The sequence below is a fragment of the Rhincodon typus genome, chromosome 28 (genome assembly GCF_021869965.1).
Source record: "Rhincodon typus isolate 14 chromosome 28, sRhiTyp1.1, whole genome shotgun sequence".
NCBI lineage: Eukaryota > Metazoa > Chordata > Chondrichthyes > Orectolobiformes > Rhincodontidae > Rhincodon > Rhincodon typus.
Genome location: NC_063359.1, coordinates 15,212,706 through 15,228,794, shown reverse-complemented (window position 1 = coordinate 15,228,794; position 16,089 = coordinate 15,212,706). Strand labels below are relative to the sequence as shown.

Genomic DNA, 16,089 nt, shown 5'->3' with positions numbered 1-16,089 from the left:
GTCTTGGCCACTGACAATGCTGAGTTATATCAGTTCATTCCTCTTCCTAGCAATCATCTTAGTGAGGAACATGACTGTTCTCAACTTTCAGCCCATATTGACCCCACGGAACAGATATGTGCCAGGACTAAGACTGCCTGTTTCCACCTGTAGGCATCTCCTGATCTATCTCTTGTTCCAACTCGTCTCTTGTTGAAAGTCTCATCCATGTCTTTACTACTTCTAAGCATGACTATTCCATCACAGGCCTGGCTGATCTCCCAGAAGCTACCCTCTGAAAACCTGAGGTCATCCAGAAATCCACTGCCTGTGTATTAGTGTGTACCAAATCTATTTCATCAGTCAGCTTCATGTTCTGCATTAGCTCCCTGTCAAGCAACATTTTTTTTACCGTTGTTTCAAATCATCCATGGTCTTGTCCTCTGCAGTCTCCTCCCGGCCTCATGATCTTCCCAGCTATCAGCACTTAATTCATTCTGGCTATTTAAGTAAACCTTTTTTTTATCGCTTCATCATTGCTGGCTGTATTTTCGACTGCCTTGGCACAATGCTCTGGAATTCTCTCCCTACACCTCACTGCCTGCCTACCTCACTTTGGTCCTTTTAAGACAATCCTTAAACTTGGTAAAGCTAGTAGTTTTTTTGATATCTACCTTAATACCTTCTTATGTAGCTAGGTGTATACTTCCTTTTATAATGCTCCTGTGAAATACCTTGGAACATTACTTCAAGGGTGTAATATAAATGGTCGTAGTCGAAAGAGTGCAAAATTATTTTTTTGCCCCTATCAGTGGATGAGGAAAGCTGTGTACAGGTCAACTACCTTAAATCCTGGCTAACCAAAACTGGCAGTGCTCACACACTGACATTCAAAAAAAATCCTCCATGCATCAGTATTCATTGAGTAAAGCTAAACAAAAAAATTATCCTGAACAATACAGTTTGCTGCTGCTGTTGTCCAGTGTGGCTCCAGATTAGTAACCACCTTTGCGCACAGGTTCTATCCTATGCTCCAAGCCACCATAGACCTTACCCAACCGAAAATCCGGAAAGGTCATTTTGCTTTCTTTCATGGTTTGGTGCTTCACTTTTTGTTAAACCATTGACTCCACATCTGCACAGCACCTCATTGTGGCTGTAACTGGTATGGCAGGGATGTGTGCTTTTCCCTCCTGTGACAGAACTTGGGGCTGGCTTCATTGTTTGTGTAGCTCCTCTTCCTTAACGCCACCACAAGCATTTAAGTATCAGACAAATCTCACGGTATTCTGTATCTTGATAGGCCTGAACTTGTTGCAAGAAAATGAGTTGCAGTCAAATGGTGTTTCCTTTATTTTCAGGGTTTCCACTTTTCAGGTGGCACATTGAAGCAAGATCCCATTTGCCCCTTCGCCGGTTGTTAAAAATATCCCATAGTACTGAAAGACAAGCTGGGAAATTATCTGTGATGTCCTGGTCAATACTTGCCTCCAAACAATAGTGTAAAAATAGATTATCTGGACTTTTGTCTTTCTTTGTTTGGACCTTGCTATGTCCAATTTGGTTATTGTGTTTTTTACTTTATAAGAATGACTACATGTCAAAGTGAAATTCACTAATAAGATATGGGTATCACTGGCTAGGCCATAATATATTCCCAGCCCATATTGCCCATGAGAGAGTGATGGTGAGCTGTCTTCTTGAAACATGTAGGAACATCCACAGTGCCTCTGGAAGGAAATTCCAGGATTTTGACCCAGTGGCTGTGAAGGATCAGTGATATAGTTACAAATCAAGATATGTATGCTGTGGTGATTATATTTCTACTGCCTACTGCCCTTATCTTTCTTGTTGGTGGAGGTCTGTAAATGATGTCGGAGGTGTTTTGTGCCATAATGCAGTATGTCATGTAGATGTACACATTGCTGTCACAGTGCATTAATATGCCGTGGAATGGAATATGGTGGATGGGGTGCAGTGATGTGGCCTGCTTTGACCTGGATGGTGTTGAGCTTTTTGAGTGTTGTAGGGGCTGCACTCATCCAGGCAATTGCACTCCTGACTTGTGCAATGCAGATAGTGTCACGAGGTGAATTACTCTACCCTGAACTCCCAGTCTCTGACCTGCTTTTATCACCACTGTACAGGTACTTTTCATGATTGGTTCAATTTAGTTTCTGATCAATGGTAATTCTCAGGATGATGTTAGAGGGTGATTCAACTAATATAATTGAATGCCAAGGGATAATGGTTAGATTCTCTCATTTGAGATGGTCGTTGTGTGATACTTGCAGTCGAGTTACTTGTAACTTATCAGCCGAAGCCCATATGTTGTCCAGATCTTGCTGCATTAGGTCGCGGGCTGCTTCAGTATCTAAGGAGTCCTGTGGCATTGAACATTGAGCGATCGTCCTCACTTCGGACCTTAATAGAAGGTCATTTATGAATTAGCTGAAGCTTGTTAGGCCTAGGACACAACCTTGAGGAATCTCTGCAGGGATATCCTGGTACTGACCCCTAATTGACACCCAGCAGCCACAACCGTCTTTCTTTGTGTCAGGAATAATTCTAACCAGTGAGAGTTTCCCCCTGATTTCCTTGGGATTTAAGTTTTGTTAGGCCACCTTGAAGTCAAAAGCTGTTACTTCGGTCTCATCTTTGGAGTTCACTTCTGTCCATATTTTGACAAAGGCTGTCAGGTCAGCAGTGAGTGGTCCTAGCAGAGTCCAAAGAGACCATCAGAGATCAGGATACTGTTGAACAAGTGCCTCCTGATAGCACTGTTGACAAGCCTTTCTAACAGGGCAATAATTGTCAGGGTCAATTTGTCCTTTTTATTTGTGGATTGGACATAGCTGGGCAATTTTCCAGTATCATGTAGGTGCCAGAGTTGGAACTGTACTGGAACAGCTTGGCTTAGGGTGCAGCTGGTTCTGCAGCAAAAGTCTTTAATACTCTTGCCGGCTTATTGTCAGGGTTCATAGTATTTGCAGTATCCTGTGCCTCCAACTGTTTCTTTATATCACATGTAGTGAATTGAATTGGTGAAGACTGGCATATTTGGTGCTGGGGTCCAAATATTGGTCCATCACCATTGATTGTAAATCCTGTGGTCATGAAAGATGCTGCATAAATTAAATTATTTAAATTTATGTCAGTTCTTGAATTCTGAAGTTAAGAATTTTTTTTTTAACCCTCAAACAGGCATCAGTAAATGAAGTAATGAAACATATTCACAAACTTGGAGGGAAAATGGATGGATTAGTTCCGATGTTCATAAACACTAACTCTGGCCAGTTTAGTCACCTTGGAGTCTATACACTGGGTGCCAGGGCTGACAGCTACTATGAGTATCTACTAAAACAGTGGATTCAGGGAGGAAGGAAAGAATCAGAGTAAGTGATACACAATTCAAACTAATCCAACCAGTGCCTTTCATCAGTAACTTTGCAGTTTATTTTCTTTCATCTTTTTGTTGAAATTCCAGAAAAAGATAGACTTATTAAAATATGTAATGTTCACTAGACTTACCTTTTTGTGCCAACTGGGTCTGTATCTGATGCCATGCAGAAATAATGTCACCCCTCATTGTGCTGTCATCTGTCCTGCAGTAATCTCCATTGTGTATGCTTCAGAGTTTGCACTGACATGAATCTGAAATGACTTTATAATTGTGAGAAAATGCTAGGCAGACACTGAAGGTATTGGTTGTCAGTACCATTCAACCAGCTACTTGAAAGATGATTTGTAGTGATATAGCTTCTTGGTATTCCTGCTTATTGCTCTGTTGCTGTCACAGTGTCATTTAATTCAATTTTCCATTTATACTTAGGTTAGTACTTGTTAAAAAAAAGCCTGTGTTGATTTCCATTATTGTGTTTGTCAGCTTATTAGATGACTACCTGCAAGCTATAGAGGGTATCAAGAAGAACTTGATTCGTAAGTCAGAACCAAGGAAACTGACATTTGTCGGTGAATTGTCCCACAATCAATTCAGTCCTAAGATGGTAAGTAGCTTTGAAATCAGAATGTGATCTCTGTTCTTACACAAATTAGTTAATGTGTAACCAATGAAACTGCCTAACTCTTCACTGCTTTTTGTGTCGTAGTGGTGTTTCTGGCACTCTTGTGGTGCAGTGGTAGTGTCCGTACCTCTGAGCCAGGATCCCTAAATTCAAGAGGTGTGCAGTGGCATCTCTGAATGGGTTGCTTAAAAAATATCTAGAGGTGTTTCTGATGGTGAACTTCACTTTAGGGCTTGAGTCCAGATCAGCATGGGCTGCTTTGAATAATTTTTATTCCTGGGTTTTTTCTCTGATTGTAAATGCTTAATAACCATTCCACTACTGTGGAAGAATTTCATCAACAGAGGTGTTTATTCCAAGAGCAGTTTATTCCTTGAACAGGTCCATAAACTATTGTATGAAAGCCCAAATTGATATGAAATAACCATCACTTTGAGCAAAATGCTTAGTTCTGCCTTTTGTACAGAAATCATCTTTCAGATGAACTTTTTGCATCTTTAATGACTGAATTTATTTTAACTGCCTTGTACTAGTTAATCATTAAATCCAGCTTTGCACGTGTTATATGATTGGCCTTATCAGCATTTTAAACAGAGACTGATCCATTTGTTCACACTGTAAAATTGATGTTGAAATAGGGTGTATCAAAGTTATTCTGTGGGATAATGCCTACCCCTGATCAGGTCATTTCTCCCTATATATCTCTGAAACTTTTGAAAGGCTGTAAGGTACCACTTTTGGTGCTGAAAAATGTCCAGTTTATCACCAAATGGCCAGGAAGGGTATGTCAAAACTTTAAGCAATTTCACTATGCTACTATGCAGTGATGTCTTCCACTAACGAGATGTTACCGTCAAGCCGAAGAAACATTCTGCCTGTCACAGAAATGTGTAATGCGGTATGTGAGATTGAGCATTGATGTAATTCCAGGTTTGTAGGCTATGAAGTCCCAGAGACTGGTGGATTGCAGCATGGGCCTTTGGCTGTTTGCAGTAAGGTTCTGGCTATACCCAACCAGCCTATGTACGCAAAACAATGTCCAACAGTAGATGTGATTCTGCAACTGTGTAATATTTGTCGAGTGTGAGTGAAGAATTATGCTGTCAAATACTTTAGGGTTATCAATCAAGTTTGCAGTGTGGTGTACTGATGTGTACAAGAAGCAGCATGTATTAATACTTAGGGTCCTTTTTTCTGTAAACAGAACATGTTCATGTGCTGTGCCTGTTTTAACTCAACAGATTAGAACATAGAACAGAACAGTACAGTACAGGCCCTTTGGCCCACGATGTTGTGCCGACCTATTATCCTACTCAAATCAAACTGCCCTACGTACCCTATGTTTTACTATCATCCATGTGCCTATCCAAGAGTTGCTTAAATGTCCCTAATGTATCTGACTCCACTACCACCGTCAGCAGCGCATCCCACACACCCACCACTCTCTGTGTAAAGAACCTACCTCTGACACTTCCCCTATATTTCCTCCAGTCACCTTAAAATTATGCCCCCTCATAATAGTCATTTCTGCCCTGGGAAAAAGTCTCTGGCTATCCACTCTATCTATGCCCCTCCTCATCTTGTACACCTCTATCAAGTCACCTTTCATCCTTCTTCGCTGCAATGAGAAAAGCCCTAGCTCCCTCAACCTTTCCTCATAAGACCTGCCCTCCAGTCCAGGCAGCATCCTGGTACATCTCCTCTGCACCCTCTCTAAAGCTTCCACATCCTTCCTATAATGAGGCGACCAGAACTGAACACAATATTCCAAGTGTGGTTTAACCAGAGTTTTATAGAGCTGCAGCATAACCTTGCGGCTCTTATACTCAATTCCCCTGCCAATGAAAGCCAACACACCATACGCCTTCTTAACAACCCTATCAACTTGGGTAGCAACTTTGAGGGATTATGGACATGGATCCCAAGATCCCTCTGTTCCTCCACACTGCCGATAATCCTGCCATTAACCCTGTCCTGAATCTGTGGGAAAGGAGGGTATAAGTTAAGAACGGGGAGTAATTATCTCTGTGAAATCAAGGAGATGGCGAAAGGGACCAGAAAGCTCTATCTGTGTACTACTTTGTGTTGTGACAGTTACTAACTCAGATGGTGTTGCCAATACTACTTTCTTCCTGCTTTATGTGGACAAAGTCAGAAACCACATTACACCAGGCCAGAGTCCAACAGGTCCACCCGACAACACAAGCTCCCGGAGGCTCAGCAACCCCACCCTGTTAATACCTGAAGAAGGATTAAGGCTCCGAAAGCCTGTGCTGCCAAACAAACCCTCTGGACCGCAACCTGATGCAGCGCAACCCCTGACCCCGTCCACCGCAGGCAAACACTGGCACCTCCACATCCCTGCTTTATGTGGGCAAGGTGACAGCCATTCATTGGTTCATTTCCCAGGGCAATTCCTTGACCAATCAGGGTTAACATTCCTGGTTTAAAATTCAAACAATGCCTGACAAGTTAACTTACAATCATCATTAATTGATACATTTTCCATTGCAACTTCTTTACCAAGGTTCACGTGCCAATTGATTGGCACTGTCGTGTCATGCACCATAAATGCTGGCTTTCGTCTTAAGTTGGTATTCTTGTGAATTTTCCTGACAACTGCAAGACAAAAAACATTCAACAAAGTGTGCCCTCATTCAAGTTCTGTAATGTCAAACAACTATTTGGAATCATTACATGCAGGATTCTCGGGGTTGTTGTGATGCAGTGTAGTGTATCTACTTCTGAGCCAGACGGCCTGGGCTCAAGACCCACCTTCTTCAGAGGTGTGTAATAACATCGCTGAACAGGCTAGTTAGAAAATATCTATATAGGATTCTGACTCCGCCTTACTGCCAGCTTGGGATGGGCAATAAATGCTGACCTTGCCAGGGGTCATTGTATACCGTGAAAGAAAAGACAAAAAGAAGCTGCTTGCTATCCACCATTGTGCTACTTTTTTTTCTTTGTTTTAGGGAAAATGCTAGTTTCAAAGGTAATCCTGTGCTTTGAATTTGGGCCACTGTGGTGACAGAATAAAAGATGCTGTTATGTAGTCTTATTCCTGGAAGCTATTTGATCTTGGCTCGAGCCACTTATTTTCTATTTATATATTTAGTGAATTCGGTTGCACAATTTGTTGAGCTGAAATGGCCAGCAAGTACTGATTCAATTTGGAATACTGCAGTCAAAAAAAATTATTTGTATTCAGTTAGAAATTGTGTTCTTGCAGAACTAGTATTTTGGATGGAGATGTTGGAATAGTGGAAATATCACTGGAGTAGCAATCTAGAACCCTCGGCTAAGTTTGGGATCCCAACCATGGCAGATGATGAACTTTGAGTTCAATAAAATCTGGAATAAGGAGCTCCCCTAATTACATGTAACCATTGCCGATTGTGGGAAAACCCTTCTGATTCATTGACGTCCCTTAAGGAAGGAAATCTACTGAGCATATCTGTTCTGGCCTGCATATGATTTCAGACCTATAGCAATGCCACTCTTAACTGCCCTCTGAGTAATTAAGGACGGATGATAAATTCTGCCCTAGCTAGAGACGTCCACATCCCATGAAAGAATAATTTATAAAATGCAAACTCGGTTTAATTGTTGTCGGTGGACTTGTACTTTATGTAATTGTTATCTACAATGAAAAATCTTGGGTTTCATAGAGATATCATGTACAAAAGTTGGGGGAATTATGCTATATCTTCATAAAGCTCCAGTTAGACCACACGTAGAATATTACATTCAAATCTGGTCACTACCCAAGATGACGTGCAAGGCTGGAAAGGAAATTTACAAGAATGGTTCCAGGGATGGGGGATTTTACCTGTAAGATTAAGTTGGTGAAGTTGAGTTATTTTCCAAGTAACTATAGAAATTGAGGGGAGAGTTGATAAGGTTTTGCAAGATTATGTTGAAAGAAAAACTGTTCCCACTAGCTGGTGGTACAAGGGCTAAGGAACATAGAATTTAGGTTTTGGACACGAGATGCATGGAGATGTGAAGAAGAAATTTTCTATGCAGCAAGTGGTAATGAACTGGAGAAGAATTAGGAACTTCAGGGCAATGGGACTGATTTGATTATCCTATGAAGAGTAGGGCATAGACTTAGTGGACCAAATGGTGTAATGACTGAATTTATTATGAATGTATAATGTTTGTAGAACAGAATATCCACAGGTTTTTGATGTTGTCTTAGTTGATGTATTTACAAATAACATACCGGTTACTGGTTTATAGCAATATTTCAATCTTTTAAAATCGCATGGTGTTTTTGTTTGTACATTATCCAGTATACATTGCAATAAATCAACAAAGAATTAACATTTAAGATCACATATCATTTATGTTTATTAAACACCTGTGAGTTTCACTAATTCCTGTGATCAACAAATGCCCAAAGTGTGATGGCAGACTGTAAATACTCCTTCAGATTGTTGGCTTGTTAAGGAGGTAATGCATAAAATAGAAAAGGTAAAATAGAACTTGAAGTATATTTGGGAAAGCTTGTGGTGGTTAACTTTAATGTTTAAATTGATAAAAAGGCCTTTTGTTAGTAATGATATGGAGGTTGCTGGTGTTGGGACTGGAACGGACAAGGTCAGAAATCACACGACACCAGGGTATAGCCCGACAGGTTTATTTGAAAACACAAGCTTTGGAGTCTTGCCCCTCCTTCAGGTGTAAGACTCTGAAAGCTTGTGTTTTCAAATAAACCTGTCGAACTATAACCTGGTGTCGTGTGATTTCTGACCTTTCATTAGTAAGTCACGTCTCGCTCAGCTAGTATTATTGAATTTCTTAATTAAAAAATGCTAAATTAGTGGCACTTTACATATTTTTCATTTGAGTCTTGTTTAACACTTTTAGACTGTGTTCATGAAACTAAGAGGGCAATGAGCATCTGAAAATGAATTTTTTTTCTTAATGGTAGTTACTTTGGCATTGCATGTGGCCGTGATCAAATATAGCATTCAGGTTGGTTCAGTTAACTGATACTTGGCAAAGAAAGGGAGATTATTAAGCTCAACTTCCTCTTCTGTAAGAATAACTCTCAGCTTCTCCAATCTATCCATGTAACGTATGTCTCTGATTACTGGAGCAAATATGTTTAAAAAGTTGGAATTGTCATTAATTTATTTAGGTCTCAGTGCCTGTAAGGTGATACAACATTTTTTTTATATTTTTCACTTGTGTGAAATATTGATCTGAAGGTAAGCAAGTGAGCTGTTTGAATTTACATTTTCTGATACTAGCTCATTGGCAAAATTGAAGACAAATGTTGAGCTGGATCTTGTATGAGAGTTGGGTTCACTGTAACTGAAGGATACAGGTTACAGAACCCAGTCTAACAAAAATCAAATTAAGCAAGCAGTAATATAATAACTTTCATTATGCTTTAAAAATTAGATCTACTCGTGGAGAGAAATATTTTTCATTTAGGTGACACAATAGGTGTAGTTATTGATTCAAGTCATTGTTCAAATGGAACAAAAATCAGACGATCATTGCTACTTCCTGGAGTATCCGAGGCTTTCTATTTATGCTGAGACCGATAATCTGTGCTCAGTATTTGGTTGTTTGCCTTTGGGGTTTTAATGGAACTGTCCTGTGCCAATTATCAGTTAATATTTAACTAAAAAGCCGATGAAGATCACAAGTTCTTGTCTTTTCTCCTAAACTGATGTAACTCTTCAGTACAGTGCATTTCAACTTTTATACTTTATTTGCATTTTATAAAAAGTCTTTGTGTGTGACAGAAACCAATGCAAACAGTAACTCGTATGATTAGAGTACCAAAACTGATGATGCTGAAAAAAGTTCTGTCCTCAATGTACTTTGACTCTGCTATGGATTTGGGACTAAAATGTCTTATTCGTTGTATAGTTTGAAGTCAAATCTGCCTCTGATTTTCCATTAAAATCAAGGCATTTCTCATTGATGTACCAAGAAGTTTGTGTATTGCCAGTATAGATGATGTTGATGTGAGTCATTTCTTCCTTGTTTTTAAAGGATCATTTGGTGTGTTTCCTCCCTGGGACCCTAGCTTTAGGAGCTCACTATGGACTGAATGCAGATCACATGGAACTGGCAAAAGAACTGATGGAAACCTGTTATCAAATGTATGCACAAATAGAAACTGGACTAAGCCCAGAAATTGTACACTTCAATCTGAGGCCACACAATACCAAAGATGTAGAAGTTAAGGTAGGTGCAGTGGGAATTCTTTTTTTAAAGAAAAATGTAGTGCATGGTACTTAGTATTTATGATTGACATTTCATCCTTACAAATATTCATTTTACAAAAGTTTATTGTATTCAACCCCATCCAATCATATCTAGGGTTTATTGACAATTCATGGGTCATTTTTATAATTAAAAGTCACACCAAATAAATGTTTCAGTCAAAAATCTTGACAAGGTCCATGTAAAAACTCGCACTACATTTAAACTTCAAGCAATGGAGAAGTAATAGAATCAAAAGTGTTGCTGTGCTGTGTCTGTTGAACATTGTTGTCTTAAGTGGTGAACATTGTCCATGGAAATTGACAAACAGAATAGACATTAATTCACTGTTGTTTGATTTAATGTGGAGATTAACATTAACTAGTGTAAATCAATGTGCATAATACAGATTGCAGTTTTGGAATGCTGGTGCTTTGTTTTAAGGAACAGAATTAACAGCTCCCAGCAATGCAAGAATGATGTACCAAAAGGCATATGATAATACTATCAACAATCAGTCAGTGAAACTGAGAATCCCTACCTCTGAACCAGAAGACCTGTGTTCAAGTCCCACCTGGTCCAGAAGTGTACCGTAACATCTCTGAACAGGTCGATTAAAAAGACTTAGAATGTGAATAGCCATGCCAATACAGTGTAAACATTGTTGTTGCTAATTCAGTGAGTCCTCACTTTTCACATATGGGAGTTACACACTTAGGTGTCGCTTGTGTATCGTTATAATGGCTTTTCAAAGTGCTGTTTCAGATAACAGTCAATTTTTTTGACAGCCTGCAGACAGACACAACCTTCTAAGACCTGAGACAGTAGAAAGCCTTTTCTATATGTATAGATTTACACGTGATAAAAAATACCAGGATTGGGGCTGGCAAATTCTCCAAAACTTTAACAAGTATACTCGGGTAAGTAACATGTAATTTTTGGTTCTTCGAATGTAAAATTGTTTTTGTTAAATGAGTAATACACACAATTAACCCTGTTTTTTTTTTGTTCAAATAATTAACAACCTTACTAATAATTGTGAAAAAGCAACCATAGAAATGTTGAGTTTGCTTGATTTATCAGTGGTTGCCTGTTCTTGCTCTGATCTGTCTTGCCAGTGTTTTTTTGGACAAAATGGAGGGATTTGAAGCTCTTTATACTTGAATGTTTGACACTTTTACATAAGAATGGATTTCTTTTCATCTCTTAGTACTTCCATCCCATGGGGTCATGTAAATAGTGCACACTGGGTGAATGGACTTTAATGTATAAGAGATCACTGGGGATAGATGAGAGCCAAGAGCCTAAAATATTCCAACAAAGTCTTTTGATCAGCCCAACCTCAGGACTATTTCTAGAATTGATGGGCTTGAATTTATCCCATACCCATTTGAAGCAGAAGCTACCACTATTTGAGGCGCCTTTGTCGAGGCAGGTCCTGACTCAAGTTGCCTGTGTTGGTAGCTAAAATTCCAGGCCTATACCCTGTTTATAAAATCCATGATTCTGTTTAACCACTTTTAACCCATCCTGCCACCTTCGACAGTATGTGCATTTATACCTTTCTGTTGCTAGACGTCTTTAGAACTATCTTTTTTTTATTTCTTCTCTGGTTCTTCCTATCAAAATATATCATTTCATACATCACATGTCGACTCATTATATCAACTGATGTCCTCCTTGAAGCTCATTGTACGACCAAGTTTTAGATAATCTGTAAATTTGCATTCAGATTTGGGTAGTGATCTAGAAAAATACAACAGCCCTAATGTCAACTACTGGGAAACCCGACCATGTAGCTTCCCAATAAAACAATTGTTCGCTCTTTCCTCTCACTGGGCCAATTTTGTATCCATGTTTTCACTGTTCTCTTTATTTCATGAACTTCAAATGGCAAGCTTGAGTGGCACTTATCAAATATCTTTTGGAAGTCCATTTAGATTGCACTGCCTTCATCAACTCTCTTGCTACCTGATCAAAAATCAAGTTAGTTAGACGTGCTTTGCCTTTGACAAATCCACACTGGCTGTCCTTAATTAAATTATACATCCAGCTTATGATTAATTTTGTCCTGCAATATTGTTTCTGAAAGCATTTCTATCACAGGCATAAACTAACTGACATGTTGTTGTATGGAAGGGTGAAAGAACTGAGAGGAAGGAGATAATTAAGAGAAAAAAGGGGGTGGAGGACAAAAGAAAGAAATGTTCATCAGCTAAAATATGACAGCTGTGAAACTCATAGTGTCCTAAAGTGAACTTGATCTCATGGCTTTCCAGTAAGACATTAAACTGACGCATCATACTTCCTCTTAGGTAGGCTTAAAAGATCCAGTGCACTTTTTGAAGGGTAGCAAGTGTTATGAATCAGACCAAACCTCTTCAAAATAGTAATAAGAAGTTAGCCTAGACCCTACCTTTTTCTTACTTTAGTGAGGTGCTGTGTTCTAGATGTAATTCAATTGGTCAAACTACTTGATGTTAAACAAAACTTACTCAAGCACTATAGTTAAAATAACAACAAAACGAGGAACTTGGAAACTTAACTCTATTGAAAAGCTTAATAGATGCAGTATTACCATATTGGGACAGTTAGTTAGTAACTTCCCATAAACATACCCTTGGCAAAAAGGCAAATTCAGGAAAACAGTGTTTCACATGTAATCCTATCAGCAAGAAAGAGATACATTCAGCAGCTCCCCAGTGAGAGAGGGCAGCAGTTGGGAGAGATTCACTGCCTTTCAACCCTGCAGAGACCCCAGAATCTACTGCTGAAAGCTAACTAAAAATCCTGGATTTGAGAGTTCTTGACCACGCCCACTCAGGCTGCTTCTATCACTTCAACTTTTTAAAAAAGCACCCAAGGCCTCAAGTTATTTATCCTCTTATAGACTGCTTGACACCTGTCCCCAGTCTCTTTCTAAAAGAAACATGGACGAAACACACCTCTTAAAGCCGCAGCATCATCATACAAGGGAATTGAGGCCAATATTTATACTTGAGCTAACACAGATTATACAGTCATTATCCATATTACTATTCAATCTCTGTCATGTTACACCAATTGCTACCCTTCACTTCAGGATGTCTTAATTATGAAAGTTGCTGTAGAAATGGCATGTAACCTATCAATTTATTGTGGAGGTTTTAACAGTTGCTTGTAATTTTACACAGGTTGACACTGGTGGATACACTTCTATTAATAATGTGAGGAAATCTGAGAACCCTGAACCCAGGGATAAAATGGAAAGCTTCTTCCTTGGAGAGACACTGAAATATTTATTCCTTCTATTTTCTAATGATTTCAACTTAATCAGCCTGGACAAATATATTTTTAATACTGAAGCACATATTCTTCCAATATGGACAACCTGATGAATGTTGAAATGCTTTGAATGTTGGCCTAATGTTTGGCACATCTTAGTTGTGGGATCTGATGTCAGTAGGAGATAACCACTGTGTGGAAGTTTTGTTCTACTTTGTATTGATCACTGTGAAAGTGCATACCTACACAGATGTGTTTTAAAAAAAAATGTGAACATACAAACTATAAACCAGGGAACAAATATGTACATGAACTGTTGCACTCAAATGGACTGTTTTACATTACAAAACATGCATACCAAACGTTGCATCATCTCCATTCATTGATTGCTTCCTGCCTACCCAATTCAGTCTAACAGATTAGTATGTAATGGTCAATACACTACACCAGTCTTTGCAGAAGAAAATTACATTTGTGTAGCTTGTCTTCTACAAAATGAATGGGTCATGAGATTTGATGTCAATTCAGATTTAAAATTTTAATATAATCCTTTTCAAATATAAAAACTCTAATCTGAATTCTGATAAATATCAACTGTGGCAATTAATATTTTCCTTGGTTATTACAGACCAATCAAAATTGATTCTCAGTTTTTTGATCTATAACTGCTTTAAAAATTTACATTAACAATACATGGTGACATCAACTATATTTATAATGTATGCAAGTGCTGAACATCTTACTCGAGTTGAAAATGTGGGTTCATGAAGGATAGGATAATCCATTAGTCTAAATTTCTGTTTATTTGGTGGTTAAACTCTATTTTCAAATCTGGGTTCTATTTAAGTTCCTGTATATCTTCTAACTCCAACAGCACTGTTTCCAGAGTTGTTTTCCTAAAAATAAAATATCCACTTTTTTCTACCATGCTTCAGGCTAGAGCTTTATTTGAAATATAGGAAACAGATGTCATCTATCAGTGTCTTTACAGAGTGTTTTAATATAGATGCTATTGCCTGATGAAATAAGTTTCTTTATCTCTTACGAATATCAAATGAAATGTTTGGCTGCTTTTATTGCTTTAACTATAAAGTTCATCTGTGGCTGGTGCAGAGAGAGTGTTCAAAGAATAAAATGCAATATGAGTATTTTAAATTTAATGTAAAATTTAATGTAAAAACATGGTTGTAACTTAGGATATGAGCCATAATATGTAAGTTGTCTGAGATCAGTAATCTGATTAAATTTTCAAAATTGTTGTAAAACTTGATTGGTCTTTGAGAGAGAGTGAACTAATACCTGTTTGGACCCCTTAGATTTTATGGAACCAGTAGCACATGCTGATCTGATCCATTTTGTTAATGCAAGGTTGCCTTCCTGTAGAGAAACCCCTTACTTTTTCTAACTTCAAAATGAAATTGAGCAGTGCTGCTTCTGATTTTTGTGCCACTGGCCAGTAATTTTAAATGGCTGCCTTAAATGTGCACAGTTTATTTTAGTAGTTATCTGGGTGGGGTCTTATAGTTCCATGACTAAAAGGGAAATGAAACAGATAAGGATGAGTACTTTTGAAATGAAGATAAATCCAATGAAACGGATGGTGGGCATTCACTGTACAATGGTGATCTAATCCCTTTAAGAAAGGGGATGCAGATATTTTACGTACTTCCTTGTGAACATTATGCTGAATGCTGAAATATGTATCTACAAAAACTTTAACCTGTCTATGATTAGTTTAAGTGTGTGGTTAAATGTATGATACAGGAAACCATTTAGAACATCATGCCTATGCTGGCTCTTTGGTACAGCTGTCCATTAATACATATCCCTTCTGTAAAGTTACTTACTTCAGCTTTTGTCATTAAATAACTCGACTGTTTTAAGTTATATATAGTTTTTAATCTAGGTCCTTATCCATCATTCCTTGAACTGAATGTACTGTTAAAATGTTGGACAGGGTTTTAGATGTAATTTTGCTTCCCTTCTCGACAACATTGTAAATAAAGTTAATTTGTCTGTAAATTGTTTATTTCATTTAAAACACGACAACTGTATAAAATTTCTCCAGTTCCAATGCAAATACAAAATTATGTCTCTCCAATACTAATTGTTTCATACATTTCCTTGTCATAATTCTTTTCAAACATTAACAAAAGTCCTATGATTGTATACATTTTTGATTCAACATCATCAGATGTTAACATCTGACTTGTGTTAAACATAACGAAGTTGACTACTTTTCACCCATTCTCTGATGATGCTTGATTCCATTTTACGAACCACAGTAACTGATGGTGGATCAGCAACGTTAGATGCTCTGAAAAATGATAATTTAAAACTTGAAAACAACTCAATCCATTAATTTAATTTGTTCCAGACATATTTTACAATTAACATGGAGCAACAAACACAAGTTCTAATTCTTACAATTCTCATTTCCCACCTCAGATCTAGATGATGTGCTGCTCCCTCTATAACAAAAGTAATCACTGAAGGATTCATTGTTTTGAGAATCTGTTTTATAAAGGGAGAAAAAGATGGTTATTGGCTTTGCACCATACTCTTGTGCAATTCAGTCCTCAGTGCAGTA

At 38.2% G+C, this 16,089-nt stretch overlaps 2 protein-coding genes across 3 annotated transcripts in view; one reads left to right on the top strand and one right to left on the bottom strand.

Annotated features, from left to right (window-relative positions):
* The window catches only part of man1b1b (mannosidase, alpha, class 1B, member 1b), a 48,685-nt gene extending 33,164 nt beyond the window's left edge, over positions 1-15,521 (top strand). For both annotated transcript variants that reach the window (XM_020527284.2, XM_020527283.2), the window contains exons 10-14: positions 3,184-3,374; positions 3,866-3,986; positions 10,023-10,217; positions 11,024-11,155; positions 13,409-15,521. In XM_020527284.2, the coding sequence (XP_020382873.1) occupies positions 3,184-3,374; positions 3,866-3,986; positions 10,023-10,217; positions 11,024-11,155; positions 13,409-13,609 (840 nt within the window). In that variant the 3' untranslated portion in view covers positions 13,610-15,521. The remainder of the gene's footprint in view (positions 1-3,183; positions 3,375-3,865; positions 3,987-10,022; positions 10,218-11,023; positions 11,156-13,408) is intronic.
* The window catches only part of LOC109927300 (mucin-5AC-like), a 61,448-nt gene continuing 60,868 nt past the window's right edge, over positions 15,510-16,089 (bottom strand). Inside the window, exons 11-12 of the mRNA XM_048613853.1 lie at positions 15,943-16,013; positions 15,510-15,816 (exon numbers count right to left, since the gene is read on the bottom strand). Coding sequence (XP_048469810.1) covers positions 15,714-15,816; positions 15,943-16,013 — 174 coding nt within the window. The 3' untranslated portion in view covers positions 15,510-15,713. The remainder of the gene's footprint in view (positions 15,817-15,942; positions 16,014-16,089) is intronic.